The sequence below is a fragment of the Sporothrix brasiliensis genome, assembly GCF_000820605.1.
Source record: "Sporothrix brasiliensis 5110 chromosome Unknown Cont19, whole genome shotgun sequence".
Lineage (NCBI taxonomy): Eukaryota > Fungi > Ascomycota > Sordariomycetes > Ophiostomatales > Ophiostomataceae > Sporothrix > Sporothrix brasiliensis.
This window is the reverse complement of record NW_024467138.1, coordinates 1,180,104-1,199,109: the sequence shown is the minus strand read 5'-3', so window position 1 is coordinate 1,199,109 and position 19,006 is coordinate 1,180,104. Positions and strand designations below refer to the sequence as shown.

Genomic DNA, 19,006 nt, shown 5'->3' with positions numbered 1-19,006 from the left:
GAGTTCCTTCCTCGTGCACCATCGTTCCTTCTCTTCTCTCTCTGGGAAGGTGCCGACGATAACTGTTCCTTTCACCAGCCCGGTCTTTCCTTATACTCGTTACGATACCCTATCCTTTCCATTGCCAAACCTCAGTGCCTTCCTTTCCCCGGCAGACGTCAGGCTCGTCTTTGCACATCGTGACGGGTCTGTTTTGCCCTCTCTTTTCTCTTTTCTCTCCCTCTCCTGCCACCCCGTGTCCCGACCCTCCACAACTCCGCTTGCGGCACTGGGACCTCTCGATTGGTCTCCTTCGACCTTTTTTTTCTTGTATTATACACACACACTTTACCGTCTTTTTGCCTTCGTTCCTTTCTGGTCCTCTTTTGGACGCCTCTCGATTACTTCGGCTTTGTCGTGTGTCGAGTTTTGATCGTTGTGGCCGGAGCCGTGACAGGATTTTTTGGGCCCTTTTGATTTTGACAACCTGCCTACGCTTTTCTTGCCTTTCCTTCAAGATACCCTCCGAGATACCCTTCGAGATACCCGTCGAGATACCCTTCGCGATACCCATAAAAAACGCATCGATCCACGACTCGGACACCCTTCGATCCCTTACGAAATCCTTTTGAGAGACTCGATAAGATTCGCCGTCTGTCTCTGCATTCTCCTCCTGTAACGCCCACCCAACTATAACAGATAGCCCACAAGCGCTCACCCGCCCGTCTCTACGACACACCGGATACCGTATTGCCCAGTTCGAATGTACCGTGTTCAATATGAATAAACTCGCGAACCTCAACATGCGTCACTGGTCCGACAGGATAAACCCCAACTTTAGCATGTCGAACCGGCCTCCTAACATGCCCGGTCCAGCCATGAACCCACTGCAGAAGTTGGCCCACCAGGGTGCCGCGAATGCTTCGGCGACGTCTCTTAACCAGGTTGGCATGACTGTGAACACGCCGGTATTCTACGCCTTCAATGTCCCGTTTGCTTCCGACCTGGCCGGCCCCGACACCGAGGATATTTTGCATGCTACCAAAGATGCAGTCCTTCGTTGGACGCACCCGGACAGTGCCCCGGATGACGTGCCTGTCCATGAACTGCCTGTCCACGCGAACAACCTCGCGGACCTGGGAAACCTCTGCGACCAGCTTGCTGCCAAGAACGAAATCGAGGCCAACATTATAACCTCTGTCCCCAAGAACGCCAAGTCCCAAGTTACGACGGTCTGCCTGGTAGGCGCGCCCGATTCTGTCTACCGTGCCCACGAGACTATCCTGAACGAAACGCCTCTTGCTCTTGTACGTTTGCCAATATCCCCGAATTCCCGATCTAGTTGCCATTGACCACATGTAATGTTTCGTTTCACGTTACTAACTGTTGTCTTTCTCTCTGCAGCGCTGTACGACCGTTGATATCAGTGGTGACATGGTCGCCGACCTCATTGAAGGCACGCTGAAGAAAGCCGTTACCGATACGCTCGACAACATCTCAAACTTTTGCGGCGTTGACATTTTCCTCCTTGGCCCAAAGCTGACGCCGATCGTGGATGGGCTCAACGGTGACAATGAGCTCCGGCGTGACCAACGATGGAGAGTAGCTATCTACGGAGACATTTTGTCATCGGAACATGCTAAAACCCGAGTGTTGATTCACATTGACAGAATGGTAGGTCGTTTGAGCCTCGCTTACTATACCATCCTTGGATTGTCCTTTTTGGGACCGATGTCTTGTCAGAAGCTAACGCTGTATCTTTTACTCAGCTCGGCCGCGTTTATGACGTACTGCGGTTGGATACCAACTTCCACCAGCCTCTGTGCGGCCGCAACAGAAAAAACATCAAGACGATCGAGTCTTCGACTGGTACTGCCATCTACATGCCTCCATCGTTTTCGACCGTGTTCCGCTATTCGCCCCCGACTGCCCGCCCGCGTGAGCCGAACGAGATTTTCATTACCGGCGAGAGCCAAGACAGCGTTTCGGCCGCGAAGAAGAAGATCCACGAAGTCTTGGGCCGTACCCGCCTCTTCTTGAAGGATATTGTTGTTCCGGCGGAGAAGATCGACAGTATTTTGCTCAGCCGCATGGACAAAGTCCGCAAGATCACCGAGACGAATGGGGCTAATATCCTCTTTCCGGTCCTCGGCTCGAGACAAAACACGGTTCGGATCCAGGCTACCGAGAACCTGCACACGGAGCGGACGGCCCGGGAGTTGATGGCCCTTGCTGGACAGTTCTACAGCGGCTTCTGGGCTGTTGCTCAAGCGGATAGCCGCCAGATTCCCAATCCCGCTGAAATTCAATCGATTCTGGGGGAAGTATGCGCCAACTCCGATGCGGATGTCTCGTTCCAGGCCTGGGCATTTAGTATCACGGGCTCCGACGACGCCGTCAAGGCTGCACTGAATGTCCTTTCTATGGTCCCGCTTGCGATCCATCTTCCGTATCAGATCAAGGTCAAGATTGAGCTTGCCAACGAACACAAAGAATTCGTCAGTGGCAAGAAAAACGGCAAAATCAACAAGATCATGGGACAAAGCAACGTGCAGATCCTATTCGAGAGCTTCGGCGAGTACAACTTCAACATTGATGTCAATGCTCAATCGTACGAGTCGATGAAGCAGGGCCTTTCGCTGGTCGAGCAGGAGATGCCCGCGTCCATCTCTTTCCATGTTCCGGACCAGTACCACAAGCGCATTATTGGCATAGGAGGCCAGCACATCCAGCGCATCATGAAAAAGCATTCTGTCTTTGTCAAGTTCTCTAACGCTATGGACCGAGGTAAGATACAAGCCACCGTTTCGCACGCACTTGTCTGCATAAAATGCATGCCTTTAATTTGCTAACGCAGCTGTCATAGGTGGCATTGGCCGAGAAGATGATGACATGCGCGTTGACAATGTGATATGCCGCACCCCTGCTCGTAACGCTCAGAATCTTGAGCTTGTCAAGTCTGAAATTTTGGAGATGGTTGATCGAGTGGATTCGGAGTTTACGTCTCAAATCGTTAACGTCGATCGCCTGTACCACCGTCGTTTGATTGCGCGACTGCCGGAGCTTGAGACTCTTGAGAAGAAATGGAACTGCAAGATCAGTTTCCCTAGCACCGAACAAGCAAGCGATGAAGTGACTGTTACCGGCCCGCAGTGGCAGGTTCCCCTCTGCGTGGACGACTTCCTGGTACGTTCCTTTTCGCGTTCGGATATCACTTTTTACAGCCATATTTTTGATATGTGTATGCTGACTGACCGAATTTAATTAGGGAATGGTTCCTGACAACCATGAAATGGTCTTTGTGCGGAGCTCCGCCCTGATCAAGTATCTAGAGTCTCCGGAGTATGCACACGAATTGGTGCCGAAGCTGAAGAAGCACCATGAGGTTGGCGTCACCGTTCAGGAGAATACCGAAGAGACCACTGAGGAGGGCGAGCCGACCGTGACCATGCTGTGGACGTTTACGCGTAACAATGCAGGTGGTCTTCGCGACGCGGTCGAGGTCCTTTATTCACAGCTTGCTACAGCCAACGTCGAGGTGACTGTCGTCAAGGGCTCGATTCCCCGCCCCAAATCCGACACATTTGAAGAATCATTCCAGTACTTTGATTCAAAGCTGCTCCAGCACGCACCGACGACCCTCGGAACAGATTCGCCAACCAAGTCCGCTTTTGGCGATGAGGTGGCCCGCGAGCGCAACACCATCTTTGACCGTCTCCGCAAACCGGGCAGCATGTCGTCGATCTCGTCGTTCCTTGACCGTCGCAAGAACAGCGCACAATCGTCCCACTCCCTTTTCAAGGGTTCGGCCAACGCGTCCAAGACATCTTTGATTAGCATCGAATCGACTCGCAGTTTCAATGCGGACCGCAACCCTTGGAACGACAGCGGTGTCAACCTACCCGATGACGACTCGTCTCCTTGGCCGACCCGTCCTTTCAGCAACGGCATGGACCACCACAACCTGACGATTCCCCAGACGGGCGAGATCACACCTCGCTACAACCCGCGGCAGTCTGCTGACAGCGGCCGCCCGTCAACGTCTCACTCGACCAATTCTGGATACCCTGGTCACATTGGAGCCTTCCGTTAAACCGTGAGAAAGTGAAAGTTGTCAACTTTAACGTTTTTCTCAGTTCTGTTGTCATTGCTCTCTTTGCTCTCTTCCGCATATGCGTTCTGCCGTTTGATATTTTTTGTTTATTTCTTGAGTTGAGTTCTCAGCTGCTTTTGTGTTGAGTGTTGATTTTCTCGACTAAAACGCCGCGGGAAATGGAAACCAAAAAAACAGTCGAAAATACCCCTATCCCCCATTGGCTGGATATACCCTGGCGCGCAATACCCCAACTCTTCCGGTCATGGATATGGATCTTGTGATGGACGATGATGCATTGCTTTTTGTTTTACTCTCATTTTTTTATACGTTTGATATCATTTTCTCGCGATTGTGGTTGTCTTGCTGGGCACATTGTCATTTTCATTATCTGTACTTCCATTTTTGTTTTTTTCTATCAGCTTGAGTATTTCTCTCAAGCAAAAAAGAAGCGACGCGCATGATATCCCTATTCTATACCAAAAAAGAGAAGGTTAGATTTTGTTCTGATACGAACATCCCAAAGACTATACAGATTTTCTTTTGCATGCTTGGATGGTGACCTTTCGGTTGGTGCTTTATTTGTGCGGAGTATGACATATGGAAATAGAAAGAGATGGCATAATGTTGTCATTTACAATGTGTTTCGATACGAGGACGATGACCAAAGATCCACCGCCTGTCCTCCCAACGACGCGCGATTTTATAGCTTGCCTGCTCTCGCTACCGGCGCATCGACCAGGACAACGTCCTGGTACGGCAGACCGAGGAACTGGTACACAAAGTGGAAGCGATCGCTGCCAAAAAAGGGCTCCGCATCGCCGGCATCGTTGGTGACCCACAGCCAAGGCGCGCCATAGGCGCCCCGGTCGAGCGCCTCCGTGGTAGCGGCCGTCAGCTGGTCCTTGGCGGGCTGTGACGTGGCGCCGGCCACGATAGCGTCGACGTCGGCGGCGGCGAACAAGGGCTTGCTGTTCTGGGAGCCGGCTTTGAGCGAGGCCTTGCCGTTGAAGCCGGCGGGTGCGGCGCGGAGCTCGGCCTTGAGGACCTCTGGGTCGCGCAGATCGGCGTGCTCGGGCGTCCAAAAGCGGTAAAACAGGTAGTGGAAGGCGGCAACATACGTCTCGGCCGAATAATGACTCTGGATGTAGTGGAGGGCGCGCAGGGCCAAGACAGTGACGGCGCGCTTCATAAAGTCTGGCGGGGTCTGGGTCTCGGGCACACCGACCCGGGCACAAGACCGTCTCACGTCGTACATGCCATACGCGGCCTTTGCGGGAAGCGAGAACGGCGGTTTGTTGCCAGTCGCCTTGTTAATGGCGCCGAGGAGGATGGGGTGATATCTGCAACGTTAGGTCAGCCATCGTGAGTGGGTGTCTTGGGGGGAGGTTTATAGGCTTTATAGGTTTGGACATCTCATACACGACCTCTATGTTGTTGGCAGCATAGACAGGTGCATCTTTGATAAGCAAGAGAAAGGCCACGTAGCTGTATAATGACGCTGTTCAAGGGGTGCGAGTTAGCCAACGTAACGTGAGATTTAACAGTTGTGAGTCCAACCCCAAAGAAAAGAACGGGTCGTGCCGCAACATTAGGAGGAAGATCGATTGTGTTGCGTATGCGACTCACCGACGTCAAGATACGCGTCGATACGGCCGCCCATTGTGGTAGCAGTGTTTTGTAAGGCGGGAGGGAGTGTCCGAGGTGAGTTGGTATAACGAGATGGCGCAAAGAGAGATGCTGACAGACTGAGGTATCATTTGCTGTGTTGCTGATGCTAATTATTTCCAAAGTAGATCGTACATTCACTGTTTCTAACAACTCTTTAGGAGATGGGTATTAAGCCGCTGTGGTAGTAGCGCGGGGTGGGGAACCAGCTCCGCGGCACATTAAAAGCCGAGGCACAACGTTAGTAGGGCTGTTTTGGAGCATGAAAGGATTTGTTCACATGGTCGTTTGAAAGTTCGATGTTCATTGTTAACAGTGCAAGACAATTTTCGGGCTAGACAGGATTTATTACTATCTGTTACGTTATGGACGATGTGTCAAATAAATTTAATGTTGTGTGCCCTTCCAGTGCCCTTCCAGTGTCGGCGGACAGTTGGAACGCATTCATAGCATGCCAATGGAGTGCTGAGCAGTTGTTGCGAGAACAAAACACCAGCAAAGCCGCCTTGCTCATATCGCTGCATCTGATATGGCAGTATGTACCGGCCGCTTTGCCGTAGCAAGTTACCGATGGCACGGCGTCCAGGCGCGGACCTGTAGGCCGCATCAACTGGGCGTGGTGACCATGAATTGGGATTTCACCACAGCTGGCGTGCAGTGAGCAGGGCATGCTGGCTGTAGTATGCGGCGTGTGCGGGTCGACCGCGCGACACTACGGTCGCCGTCATCACACTTTGCCAGCCATGCGCGCACGTCGGGCCTCCTCCTCGCGCCGCATCTCCGTCCGTGCCAGGAACTGTTGCCGGTCCACAAACGCGCCCTTGGACTTTCCCGCCACGGCCAGCTCGTCCTGTATACCCTCGCGATCCACAAACCCGGCCCAGTCCATACGGCTCTTCTCCACCGTCGTGAGCTTCTTGGCCTGGTCCTGGGCAGCCTGCAGCTGCTTCTGTAGAGCGGCGCGCTCGCGTGCCTGCAGCCGGGCGGCCAGACCCAGGTCGAGATCGGTACGTGCGCCCACCTGGACGAGCGACGGGTCCAGGATCGGCTCAAACACGGAGCGAAATGCCTTGCGGGGTGGCGGGCGCATGGGCTGCTTGTCGCTGTCTTCTCCGTCGCCCTCGCCCTCCTTGCTCACAGCCACAATCTCGACATTGTCGGCGCCGACCTGTTCTAGGTACAACTTGGCCTCGGCCGAGTCGCGTGCGACAATCTTTTCCTCCGTGTGCACCTGGCCGGCAAAGTTGTACGTGCGCTTGATCTTGATCATTTCTGTGCGGCCCGAGGCCGGCGCTGTGTCCTTGCCATCCGTTTCCGTCTCGGTCTTTTCCTTTTTGCCGTCGTCACGATCCCCACCTGCTGCTGCAAACATGGCTGCCGAGGCGAGCGACGAAAGATCCGGCTGCTGCTGCGCCTTGACCTCGGAACCACGACTTCCTCCACCGCCCATCATCTGGCTGAAGAGTGCGTCGACATCGACCGTGACAGGGCCTTGGACAGCCGCAGCTCGCCGTTCTGCTTTCCTACACACTGTAAGTATCCATAACCATGGCGACCTCCATCATACGGCCGGTCTGTACTCACTCATTTGCACGCTGGTTACGTGTCTTTACAAACCCGCCCACGCCGCCGTCGCCATCTTCGCCGTCGCTTTCCTTGTCTCGCCGCCTCCGCTTCTTGCCTTTGCCGATGATTGCCTCGTCACCCGAGTTTTCAAACCCCGCATCTTCTGCCTCCATATCCCCGTTGGTGGGCTTTCCTGTCCGCTGGCCGGACGTCGTCGCGTTGGCATCATCACCGTCGTCATTGTCGTCGTCGTCCGAGTCGGCCGCGGATGCGTGGTCGGGCACGTTCTCTGGCGCAAAGTCCGAGTCTTCTGACGATGCATAGTTTTCGTCATCCATGACAACGTCGGCGGGAGGCATGGCGGCGTCGGTCCGCTGGTGGGTTGTGATGCGGTGCAGTTGTGTTAAGTTTTTTTTGGAGGACAACTTTGGAAGCTTAGCCGCGTCGCGTGCTGTACGGACTACTAAAATGTTGATCAGAGAAAGGCGCTGTGCTTCAGCGCACAACCGCCACATCCTCGCTAGCTGCGCGACCCACTTTTAGGCTAATGGGTGCCGCAGCCTTGCACCTTCCTTGCAGGTGCCAAAAGCGGAGTGCCCCTTCCAATGCCAAGAACCCCCTGCACGAGCCGTGCCTTCCCTGTCTTCGACGCCAGCTTTCCTTAAGCACTTTCCCTTTCTGAACCAACAGAGCTGCTTCCACGAGCGACGACGACGACGACGACGACGACGACGACGACAGAAAGGAGGGTCGACGAGCACGGCACTGGCTCCTCCTACGCGACACTCGGTCCGTCGAGCTCCGATTGTGTGGCACCACCCTCATCAGGCCGTCTCCCTTTTCGCCTCGAGGCAGCCTTGAGCCCTGATCACCGCAAAATGCGATGCTCCCACTCCTCGACATAACATAAAAGACGCGATTTCTCCGTTTGTCTCAACGAACCCTACGTCGTGCAGAGTACATAAGCACACGCCCACGTCCACGCCATGACCACGGTACAGGACCGCGTCCGCGGGACAGTGCAGTCGCTCTTCCTCAGCGACGTGGAGATGGGCAAGAAGGACGACGACCACCTGCGGCCGCGGACGGGCAGCAGTAGTTCTGGCCATGGGGCCTCATCTGTCCTTCACTCGGTGCGTGTGCATCCGCGCAAGCTCCTCAAGCGGCTGGCAATCGGCGTGTTAGCCTTGCTTGCTGTCTACCTATTTGTCAAGAACTTGCCCAGCGACTTGCCGGTTCGCGACCATCGCCGGCCTGTTTACCAGGATGCGACACAGCCGCGTGGACACGACCGACAGAAGTCTCCGCCTCCTCCACGTCCGCCGCCGCCGCCGCCGGAGCATCCAAAGGCCCAAGCGCCACCCTTTAATGACCGCCTCGGCAACCTCAAGGCGCCTGAGGTCCCGCCATCCGCGCCCGTCGCCCCCGATGCAGCCCCTCCCCAGCCGCGCGCCTCGGCCGTAAGCCCAGCAGTCGGCTACTACAACGGCCAGCTGCGCTTCCTTGAGCTCGCCGGCAGCCTCCGCTCGATCAGTAGCACCCACGGCTCGTTCAGGGTCAACAAGAACGTCCTCTTCGCCGCCGGAAGTCTGAATAGCATCGCCACGCTGCTGCCGCTGGCCTGCCAGATGGGCACCGAGCTGCGCAGCTATGTACACTTTATGGTGATGAGCAAGAGCGAGATCAGCCTTGCCGCTCTGCAGCAGATTCACGGCATAGACGCCTCGTGCAATATTTTCTTCCATGATGCACGGCCCGAGTACGCCTCCATTTCGACGGACGAGCGCATGGAAAACGGCGTCGACGTCGCCATGTCCCACGTCCAGCTCTACATGCACCCGCAGGCCATTATCATTGACGGCACCAACGCCGAGGAGAACTTTTTCAAGGCCGGCATGCGAACCCACGCCAAGTCCAGCCACACCACGCTCATCGAGCTGCCCAAGCGCGCGCCGCAGCGGCTAGCCTGGCTCACCAAGCTCGACAGCGCGTCTCTGTCCAGCTGGAACAAGATCAGCATCGACATCCTCATCCACGCGTATCCGGGCGCTTCGGGCAGCCTGATCCGCCTGCTCAAGTCGCTGAGCGGCGCTGATTTTGGTGGCGGCTCCGTTCCCCACGTCACCATTGAGCTGCCGCAAAAGATAGACCCGCCGACCGTGGAGTTCCTCGAGTCGTTCCGCTGGCCGCCTGCCGGGTTTGCCGACGCGTCGGACACGAAGCAGCTTTCGCTGCGCCACCGCATCCCCAAACATGGTGTCAGCGAGGAGGAGAGCTCCGTCCGCTTCCTCGAGTCGTTTTGGCCGACGCACCCACAAGACTCGCATGTGCTCGTGCTGTCACCTCAGACGGAGCTCGCGCCCGACTTTTTTCACTGTAAGCACTGCCTTCCAACCTTTTCTCTGTCCATCTCCTGTTGCCTCGTATCTATATCTGACGGGCTCAGACATCAAGTATGCCCTACTCGAGTACCGCTACTCGAATCCGGCCCTGCTTCAAGAGTGGGACAAGCGTCTTTTTGGTATCAGCCTCGACCTGCCGCGCACTGCCTTGGATGGCTCGACTCCGTTTGTGCCGCCAGCACCATTGAAAAAGGGAGATGCGACAGAGGCGGCCGGTGCCTCGGCGGCCGGTGCCTCGGCCGATACATCCGCCGACTCCTCGTTCCTCTGGCAGGCCCCCAACAGCAACGCGGTTCTTTTCCTTGGCGAGCGCTGGGCCGATCTGCATCAGTTCGTCGCCCAGCTGCTCGAGGCCCAACGCATGGCCGAGCCCGAGTCCAAGTCTCATGCAGAACAGCCTGTCAAGCGCGTCAGCAAAACCTTCCCCGCCTGGCTCGAACATGCCCTCCAGCTCTGCCAGGCCCGCGGCTTCTGGACCCTCTACCCCAGCTCCACCACCGCCAGCGCCCTCGCCACCGTCCACGACGAGCTCTACAAGCCGCCCGAGGAGTACGAAGAGGACGTCCTGGCCGACGCGGCCGCGGCCGGCAGCAACCCGCACTGGACCGGCTCGGACGAGGTGCGTCTGGGCAGCAAGACGCTGCTCGAGGCGCTGCCACACCGCGGTGGAACTGCTACAGGAGACACCACCGGCCTTGCACCCTTCTCGGACCTTCCGCTGTTGGCATGGGACGGCAAGTCCGTCACGCTAGACGAACTCAACGACCAGTCCGTCGAGTACGCGACGCACTTCCGCCGCACTACGGGTGGCTGTAGCGAGGGTATGCTGGCCGTGCTGCTACCGGAGACGCTGTTTTGTAACGACACGGACGGCTAGTATTTTCTCTCACTCTTTTTAACTTTACTTGAACAAAAAGGATACATGACTGGATGATCTGTCAGGAGGCGATATCTTTTCTTGTCTTTTTCCGCCCTGGCTTTTCAGCCCTGGCCTCTCTCGACGATTCATTTTGTATTATCTTCTCTCATCTCCTTTTTGTTCATTGCGCAACGCTGTAACGATAGAATACTGAGCGGATCTAGGAACATAGACTTATTTGATTTGATTTTGATTTTGATTTTGATTTCATTCAATCATTCGTATCACTAAGAAGGCAAGCAGGTATTCATAAGATATAATACAATAGGTATAGGAAACAAATCTCGCGACATGCTGCTGACATGCCGCTTTAGTTCTCGCTTATCCGGTTTATAACCAAAAGCGTCACGCACGAACCGAGAATGGCGAGCGCCACGGCAGCCATGATCTGGGGAGACACTATATTAGTAAGGGAGCCTGAGCCTGAGGGATACGCGTAGGAATGGGCACACGTACCGACTGCGTCTTCCAGCCGGACTGGACGATAGCCTGCCGACGGCTGTATTTGTTGACCGTTTCTAGAGGTGTTAGCTGTGCCGCCAGTATTCGGGGGCGTCCGTCCGGTCACGTTGTAGACGTACTGATGTAATTGGCGACGCCCACGAATAGAGTCAGAACCGAAAGGAGCCAGAAGATGATGCCAAGCGGCCGGGCCATCCGCAGTTCCAGTGGTGACGGTTGGTTTTTGAGATGAAACGACAGGACAATGGCTACGGCCACGACGGCCATTGTCACGGAAAGGCGGAGGTAGGAGAGAAAGGCTGTACTGTTGTGTTAGTTTTAGGACAGTGTCGCGCAGACTTGAGTGATGGCAACAACGTCTACATACTTCGTTCGTTGGCCAGGCCGTCGCGCGCCTAATTCAGAACTGTTAGCAACTTTGCACACCGGCAAGATCAAGGCCAGCCAAGGCCAGCCGAGGCCACCAAAGGCCACGCACATCACTACTTGTGTTTTCGAACAGCAGGGGCCCAAACAGCGGCCAGATCCAAAAAGCGGCCTCGCCGGCATAGCCGTACGAGCCCAGCTCGCCGACCTCGACGGGTTTCGTCATCGCCGCCAACGGTGCGCAGCAACCGTCGTCGTCTTCGCCATCGCCATCGCCGCGGCGGTCAGTGTGCTGCGTCCGCTCGTCGTCGTCGTATCCAGAGCTTTCATCGCTGTCGTCGTCGTCGTCGTCGCCTCTTCGGTTGCGCTGGGCATGGTCTTCCACGTCGGTCCACGGCGCGGCCGCGGCCGTATGGGCGTGGTGGTGCCGACCATGTTGCTTGCGTCGCGGTGCGACACGGGGCATTTCGAGAGGCATCGTGGTGTTCAAGTGAACAAATACAGGCGAAACGTGGATGTCTCGTTGGCGTATTGCGTTCCTCCGATGTTCGTTCGTGGCCGGGATGGAGTCGAGACGAAAGTGGTAGCGGAACGTGAAGTTCAGCCCGCTCGGAATGACGCCTTCTTACTCGCTGATGAGCTTTGTGGAACTCGTGCTTGCTGTAACGGCTCAGGCACTTGCCCAGTGGTGTTCCGGCGTACAAGTGAGCTTTTGCTGTTTTAGGGAGGTCCAACCAGCCAATGGCGGCAACCGCGTGGGGTAAAGCGAATAATCCAGACAAAACTGCGCTTTCGTTTGGAACGTAGCTGCTCCTTTGACTGCTAGCCTCGTCATTCTGCCGAATAAACTACGAGATATGGCCGCTAACAGAATTAGCTGCAAAAAGCTCACCGCCAACAAAGACAATAACGGGAAGGCTCGACTGATGCTGCAGTTTTCCTCCCAAGGAAAGCACTGTCTTCTGCGTCGCAAGCCTCCCCAAAGATATCAATAATGCAGTGTAGACCAGGATGCTCAAAGTCAGCATTATGGCCAGCAAAATATACATCCATCTGTCTGTCAACATGCAGCCCACTGGTTCACCGCCCACTCTCCTCGGTGTAATTACAGAGAACGACAGACAACAACTCGGTATTGGCTTGAGATAAGCCGAGCTCCCGCCTCTTTTTGCGTTTTTTTTAACCCTTTGGGGCAAGCGAGTCCGCGCTAGCGCCACCCTCAAGGCTAGTACGAGGTATGCTGTCTAAGAGGACCAAGGAAGAAATAAAGAGAGAAAAATTCGGCGGCGAACAAGGCCTCGCCGGCCAGAGCGGCGCCAAACTCGAGGAGGAGGGCGGTGACCAGGCTCTTGCTTCCTCAAATCTTGATCGGTTGCACTTGCATATCGCGGCGGAGATTTAGTCACGTAGGGAAAGTACGATCGAGTGACCAACTGCCTTTTTCGTTTCTTCCTTATGCGGCACTCCGTTTGTCGTACTATCTTTCTTTTTCTCTCGTGCCCGCTGTGTGACTCCGTCATCCTGCATGCCTCTCGCTGACCTTACACAGCCTGCCTCGCAGCGTCGCATGGGTTTGGCCACTTTTGTCACGCCTGTCATCTGGACGCCTTTCTTTTGACCCTTTGCAGATTCTTAGTCTGGTTTCCGCCGATACTGCTGTTTAAAAAAATTGGGGTATTTTTTCTGCCGCGTTTTCCTTTGGATTTGTTTTCATCCCACATATTGTGTTGTCTCTCTCTCTTTTTTTCTTCCTCTCATGACCTCGATCTCTACTGCTTGGAATACAGTTGACGGAGCTCATCGGACATTTACCCTCTTCTTTCCCCCTCCCTTTCCTCGCAGTCATTGTTGCTCTTCTTCAACTTATTTACTACAACCCCTCCCCCCCTCGCTACACAATGACACCCAGTCGGTCGATACCAACCGGCTCGCCGACAACTGGCGGCCACCAGGAGTCCATTGCCGGCCTCGCCTCGTCTTTTGCTGCCTCCCTGGCCGATCCCTCGCCATTGGCCCAGGAAGTGCTCGCCCGCGACATCGCTGAGCTAAGTCCGTCCGAAATCGAGGCTGAGAACCGCGCAGCTGCCTTGGCCCCCGCCTCGTACCACTCGGCCGGCATTGTCCCCTACGCCGACGGCAGCCAGGATGATATTGACACCGACTCTGATATCGACGGCCCCGGTTCCAAGGGACCGTACCTCTACCGCCGACCCAGTGCCATCGCGTATGGAAACACTCGCCCCGTCCTCGGTGTGGCTCCTGCAAGCGGCCCAGCTCTGAGCAAGGTCGAGAAGCTCAAGTCTCGCGAGGCGGAACGCAGCCTCCTCCGTGACAACCACCTGCTGCCACCCAAGCACATCTCGGCAGCCGCGGGCCCGGGTCACGCAGGATCCAGCTCTACAGCCGCTGGTGCAGACGGCCGCGAGCCAGGTTTGTTCACCCGTGTGTACAAGAGCGTCTTCAGCACGCGTCGGCCAAAGGACACGGCCGAGGAGGAGCGGCGGCTACGGGGAGACGGTGCCGGTGGCCTGCCGGATGAGCGGACAGCACTGCTCGGTACTGCGCCGTCAGCACCCGAGTTCGACGGTTCCGAAACGGGGCCCCACCTGGACGAGCAATGGAATGCCGCTGTGGCCGCCGGCCAGATCCATACCACGTGGCAGCGCGAAGCCAAGACGATTGCCGTGTACTCGCGGTCCCTCATCATCACATTTTTGCTCCAATATTCCATCAACATTACAGGTGTCTTTGCCGTCGGCCACATTGGCAAGGCTGAGTTGGGAGCCGTCAGTCGTACGTTTTGTTGTGCCCTTGGCTATCCTGTCTCCCGACATCATCCATCAAAATAACGTTTGTATACTGACCAGTCCTAAACCAGTTGCCGCAATGACCGCCAGCATCACGTTCTACGCGCCCTGCCAGGGCCTCGCCACATGTCTCGACACGCTCTGTTCTCAGGCCTACGGCTCGGGCCACAAGTTCCTCGTTGGTTTGCAGCTGCAGCGCATGTGCTGCTTCCTTCTTATTCTTTGCGTCCCGCTCGCTGGCATCTGGTTCTTCTCAGAGGAGATTCTTGTGTCTCTGGTTCCGGAGCGGGAGATTGCTGCTCTTGCCGGCCTGTACCTGCGCGTCCTGGTCATCAGCATGCCCGCCAGCGCCGTTTTCGAGTGCTCCAAGCGGTACATGCAGGCCCAGGGCCTGTTCACGGCCAACACATATGTGCTGCTGATTGCGGCGCCCATGAACATCTTCCTCAACTGGCTGTTCGTGTGGCAACTTCAGCTGGGCTTCATTGGCGCCCCTATCAGCGCTGTAATCACGCAATGGACTATGCCCCTGCTCTTGTTCCTCTACGTCTACTTTGTCGATGGCGCGCAGTGCTGGGGCGGATTCACGTGGCGCATTTTCTCCAACTGGGGTCCTATGATCAAGCTGGCTCTGCCGGGCATGATCATGGTGGAGGCCGAATTCTTTGCCTTTGAAATCCTGACCCTCGGCGCTGGCCGCTTTGGCTCCACCACGCTGGCCGCCCAGAGTATTCTTGTCACGCTCACATCTACCACCTACCAGCTGCCCTTCCCCATGTCCGTGGCCGCGTCCACGCGCATTGCCAACCTCATCGGCGCCAAGCTGCCCATCGCAGCCAAGACATGTGCTAATGTGGCGACCGCTGCCGGCGTGGGCCTCGGTCTCTTCAACTGTCTGTGGGTCTTTGCCTTCCGCTACCAAGTCCCCCGTCTCTTTACCAGCGACCCGGATGTCATTGAGCTTGTGGCTCAAGCCACCCCCGTCGTCGCTGTCCTCCAGATCTTTGACGGCACAGCGTGCGTGGCCAGCTCTCTCCTGCGTGGTGTTGGCCGCCAAGAGATCGGCAGCTATGCCAACCTGGCTGCCTACTACATTGTGGCTTTACCAATCTCGTTCGCCACGGCGTTTTCTCTCGGCTGGGGGCTTCGCGGTCTGTGGGCCGGTGTCGGTATTGGTCTTTTCCTTGTCACGGTTGCCGAGTACGCCTACCTGTACAGCTACAACTGGCACCGTGCGGTGGAGGAAGCCGAGCAGCGGAATCTGTCTGGTTAGGTGATTGTGGCAGCGATGCTTTAAAGTATGAGATGCCGCCGGGATTGGAGCTTCCTTTGTATTTGGATGGCCAAACGGCGTCAGCACACATCAGTGTTTGTCGTAATAATGGTTTTTTTTCGGTTTGCTGATATTTCTGTCGTTATTTCTGTTTTTGGACTTTTAAAGGTTGTCATATAATAGCGTACTCTCAGCATTTGAGCGATGCAGTTTCATCAACTTTGACCATTTTCTTCCTCCTTGTCTTAAGAGCATCCTGCCTATCGTGTATAAGTTATGCATCACCGTCATTGGCTGTGTCGCCCCCTCTTTCCCCAAGAGGCAGCTTTTGGTTGATGTCACATGCTCCACTCCCCAATTCCACCCTTCCTCCCTGGATTTTATGCTTGTAGCAGGTGAGGACCAGACCAGCGTCATCAGCCTCCTTCCCCCAGTAAAGCTTGCCCCGCTAAACCTAAAACAGGAAACCACTCTGGGCCTGGTCTGTTCCTTCCCTATCGTCGCGCGCCTTCCGCTTCCCGCTTTCCGTCTGCACACAAACCACCCCTCTCCTTCCTGCTGTGCCAGCGCAACTTCCCAGTCTTCAGGCAGTCTTGAAACCGCGCCCCGCTCAACATAAGCTTCTCGCAAACTCAAAACCGAAACCTCTCATCTGCCACCCGTCTAAGCCGCGATTTGCGTTTTTCGTTGCGTCGTATTCTCCTTACACCTCTTCTCTCTGCGACCTTCGAATTGGCCGTTTCTGAACCCCCTTTGCTCCCTTCGTCCTTCGCTGCACCCGTGTTCCAACCCATCCTTCACCGCCAACGATTGCACAACGTCCCCTCTTGAATTGCCTCTTAATCCAGAAGCGCGTGTTTGGACCACACCGTCTCGAATCTCTTCTTAGAGCGCCTTTCTCTGTTTTGCCTCGACGCAACTGCCTTCTCCCTCAAGCTCTGTCCAGCTCGTCTCACCGACTTGAACGCCGCGTCGTTGCGCGCCGCCCAACTGCTCAAGATGGGTATCTCTATTATCCAGATACAGGAGCAAGGTGCGCAGTCTTCTTTACTCTTTCTTACGTCGACCCAACACTAATGCTGTCTCCCACAAACAGTGATAATAGACACAATCGAGAATATAACAAGAGGCGACGTGAGCAACCTCCCCCCCCCACACAAAATACCTTCGCCGGCCTTGTCAAATACCTCTTGATTCAACGTCGGCCATGCCGACCAGCGGGCTTGATTTAGGACTTTGTGTGACCGGCTTTGCTAACACATGGGAACCCTTATAACAGTGGAAGGTACTTGTGCTCGATGAGACGAGCAAAAAGATCATTTACAATGTCGTCAAGGAAGATGACATCCTCAACAAGAACATTGCCAGTACATCTACCCCAGTCTAGAAAATCGGGTAAGAAAGAGACGACTGCGCGGCCGCTAACAGATCCAAAACAGACATTGAGCTCATCGAGGAGCGCCGCGAGATGAATCCCACCATGGACGCCATCTACATCCTCTCACCGCAACCCCACATCGTAGACTGCCTGCTGGCCGACCTGGATCGCAAACGATACCGTCGGGCGTTTTTGGTGTGGACGAGCGTCCTGGATCCCAAGCTGCAACAGCGCATCGACGGCGCGCCCGCCGCCCGCCAACAAATTGCCGGTTTCGACGTCCTCTCCATCGACTTCTTCCCGCGCGAGTCCCACCTCGTCACCTTCCGTGACCCCTGGAGCTTCCCCATCCTCTTCCACCCCGGCTGCAACGACCTTGTACGGCAACATATGGAGGATCTGGCACAAAAGATTGCCAGTGTTTGTATAGCAGCAGGCGAATACCCGAAAGTGCGATACTACCGGCCAAAGAACCCGATACACGAGGCCAGTGTTCTGTGCACGCACTTGGCGCGCTTCGTTCAGCAGCAGCTCGACGACTATGCCCGATGGAACCGCGACTTCCCGCCACAAACCAACCGGCCACCCGGCATTCTCGTCATCACTGACCGGTCTATGGATATTATGGCCCCTCTCGTCCACGAATTCACATACCAGGCCATGGCCCACGACCTGCTACCCATCAAAGATGGCGACAAGACGACATTTCATGTCACCTTCAACGAGGGCGAGGCAGGTCAAGAGGAGAAAGATATGGAGCTGCAGGAGAAGGATACTGTCTGGGTCGACAACCGCCACCGGCACATGAAGGACACTATTGACAAATTGATGGGCGACTTCCAGAAGTTCCTCGACCAGAACCCGCACTTTACAAACGACAAGGGCGACGCAACCAACCTCAACGCCATCAGGGACATGTTGGCTGGTCTCCCCCAGTTCCAGGAGATGAAGGAGGCGTATTCTCTACATCTTACAATGGCGCAAGAGTGCATGAACAAGTTTCAGAACAACAAGCTGCCAGACGTCGCATCAGCTGAGCAGACACTGGCAACGGGGCTGGACGAGGATTACCGCAAGCCGCGCAACATCCTGGACCAGGTGGCTCGACTGCTCGATGATGAGTCCATCACGACGGAGGATCGCCTGCGTCTCATCATGCTGTATGTTCTCTACCGCAACGGTGTCATCCCAGAGGACATAAACCGCCTGCTCGCCCACTCGAACCTACCCAAGTCTCTCTTCAACACGATTGTAAACCTGGAACTACTCGGCGGACGTCCAGTGCGTGGACTGAAGGAGACCGTACAGCCACAACCGCCCGTCTTCCCGCCGGATCCTAAAGGACCGGCACAAAACGGCAACGAAGAAGAGTACTCCCTCTCCCGCTTCCACCCTACGCTCCGCACACTACTGGACAACTTGTGTCGAGGACAACTAGATCCACTCGTCTTTCCCTACGTCAACCCGCCACTCGATCCCAACGGAGACGCCATGCTAGCCCAGAATTCTCTACGCGCTGCTAAGCCTAGCTGGGCCGATGCGAACCGCCGTGTACCTGACAACCGCCAGCGCATCTTTGTCTATGTGGCCGGCGGTGCGACATTTTCCGAAGCACGCGCATGCTACGAGGCGTCAGCCAAGCACAACCGCGACATTGTCTTGGCAACCAGCCATATGCTGACGCCACATTTGTTCTGCCGCCAAATAGGCGACCTGTCGGCCAACCCCCGGCAGCTCGATATCCCGTTGAGCCGTCCGAAGCCCAAGGCACCGGCCCACTTGTTTGAGCGGGAGGCACCGACGCCGCCACCTCAGCAACAGGCGCCGGCGCAGGGCCAACGACCTGCGCCTGGTGGTGCTGCAACTGGCCGCCGGCAGGTGGGTGGTGCCGGTGTCGGGGGTATTCCTAGTGGACCTCGCCCGCCTGTCCAGCAGATGGGCGCCATGACGCTCAGCAGTGGCGGTGGTGCCGGTGTGGGCCGGACCCCAGCACCATCCGTGGCCGCGAGCGGTGGTTCCGACGGAAAGCTGCACAAGGCCGACAAGGACAAGAAGAAACGAAACATTTTCGGCTTGAAGAAATAAAAACAAGC

The 19,006-nt window shown here is 55.9% G+C and overlaps 7 protein-coding genes across 7 annotated transcripts; 4 read left to right on the top strand and 3 right to left on the bottom strand.

Annotated features, from left to right (window-relative positions):
- Positions 1 to 758: 758 nt before the first annotated feature.
- SPBR_00117 (uncharacterized protein) lies at positions 759 to 4,072 on the top strand (the record flags this gene model as incomplete). The annotated part of the gene is made up of 5 exons (XM_040758437.1): positions 759 to 1,286; positions 1,384 to 1,653; positions 1,749 to 2,766; positions 2,846 to 3,165; positions 3,248 to 4,072. 5 exons carry the CDS (start codon positions 759 to 761, stop codon positions 4,070 to 4,072), a joined length of 2,961 nt encoding a protein of 986 aa, XP_040618151.1.
- Positions 4,073 to 4,775: 703 nt separating this feature from the next.
- Positions 4,776 to 5,735, bottom strand: SPBR_00867 (uncharacterized protein; the record flags this gene model as incomplete). The annotated part of the gene is made up of 3 exons (XM_040759186.1): positions 4,776 to 5,415; positions 5,486 to 5,573; positions 5,702 to 5,735. The coding sequence occupies 3 exons, from the start codon at positions 5,733 to 5,735 to the stop codon at positions 4,776 to 4,778; spliced, it is 762 nt and encodes a 253-aa protein (XP_040618150.1).
- Positions 5,736 to 6,467: 732 nt separating this feature from the next.
- On the bottom strand, positions 6,468 to 7,665 carry SPBR_00725 (swr1-complex protein; the record flags this gene model as incomplete). The annotated part of the gene is made up of 2 exons (XM_040759044.1): positions 6,468 to 7,263; positions 7,325 to 7,665. The coding sequence occupies 2 exons, from the start codon at positions 7,663 to 7,665 to the stop codon at positions 6,468 to 6,470; spliced, it is 1,137 nt and encodes a 378-aa protein (XP_040618149.1).
- A 627-nt stretch (positions 7,666 to 8,292) lies between these two features.
- SPBR_00276 (uncharacterized protein) lies at positions 8,293 to 10,585 on the top strand (the record flags this gene model as incomplete). Its single annotated transcript, XM_040758595.1, has 2 exons — positions 8,293 to 9,682; positions 9,753 to 10,585. 2 exons carry the CDS (start codon positions 8,293 to 8,295, stop codon positions 10,583 to 10,585), a joined length of 2,223 nt encoding a protein of 740 aa, XP_040618148.1.
- A 913-nt stretch (positions 10,586 to 11,498) lies between these two features.
- SPBR_01107 (uncharacterized protein) lies at positions 11,499 to 11,933 on the bottom strand (the record flags this gene model as incomplete). Its single annotated transcript, XM_040759425.1, has 1 exon — positions 11,499 to 11,933. One exon carries the CDS (start codon positions 11,931 to 11,933, stop codon positions 11,499 to 11,501), a length of 435 nt encoding a protein of 144 aa, XP_040618147.1.
- A 1,420-nt stretch (positions 11,934 to 13,353) lies between these two features.
- On the top strand, positions 13,354 to 15,535 carry SPBR_00299 (multidrug resistance protein, MATE family; the record flags this gene model as incomplete). Its single annotated transcript, XM_040758618.1, has 2 exons — positions 13,354 to 14,248; positions 14,334 to 15,535. The coding sequence occupies 2 exons, from the start codon at positions 13,354 to 13,356 to the stop codon at positions 15,533 to 15,535; spliced, it is 2,097 nt and encodes a 698-aa protein (XP_040618146.1).
- Positions 15,536 to 16,534: 999 nt separating this feature from the next.
- SPBR_00231 (syntaxin-binding protein 1) lies at positions 16,535 to 18,998 on the top strand (the record flags this gene model as incomplete). The annotated part of the gene is made up of 4 exons (XM_040758550.1): positions 16,535 to 16,568; positions 16,632 to 16,669; positions 16,815 to 16,902; positions 16,975 to 18,998. 4 exons carry the CDS (start codon positions 16,535 to 16,537, stop codon positions 18,996 to 18,998), a joined length of 2,184 nt encoding a protein of 727 aa, XP_040618145.1.
- Between the last annotated feature and the right edge of the window lie 8 nt (positions 18,999 to 19,006).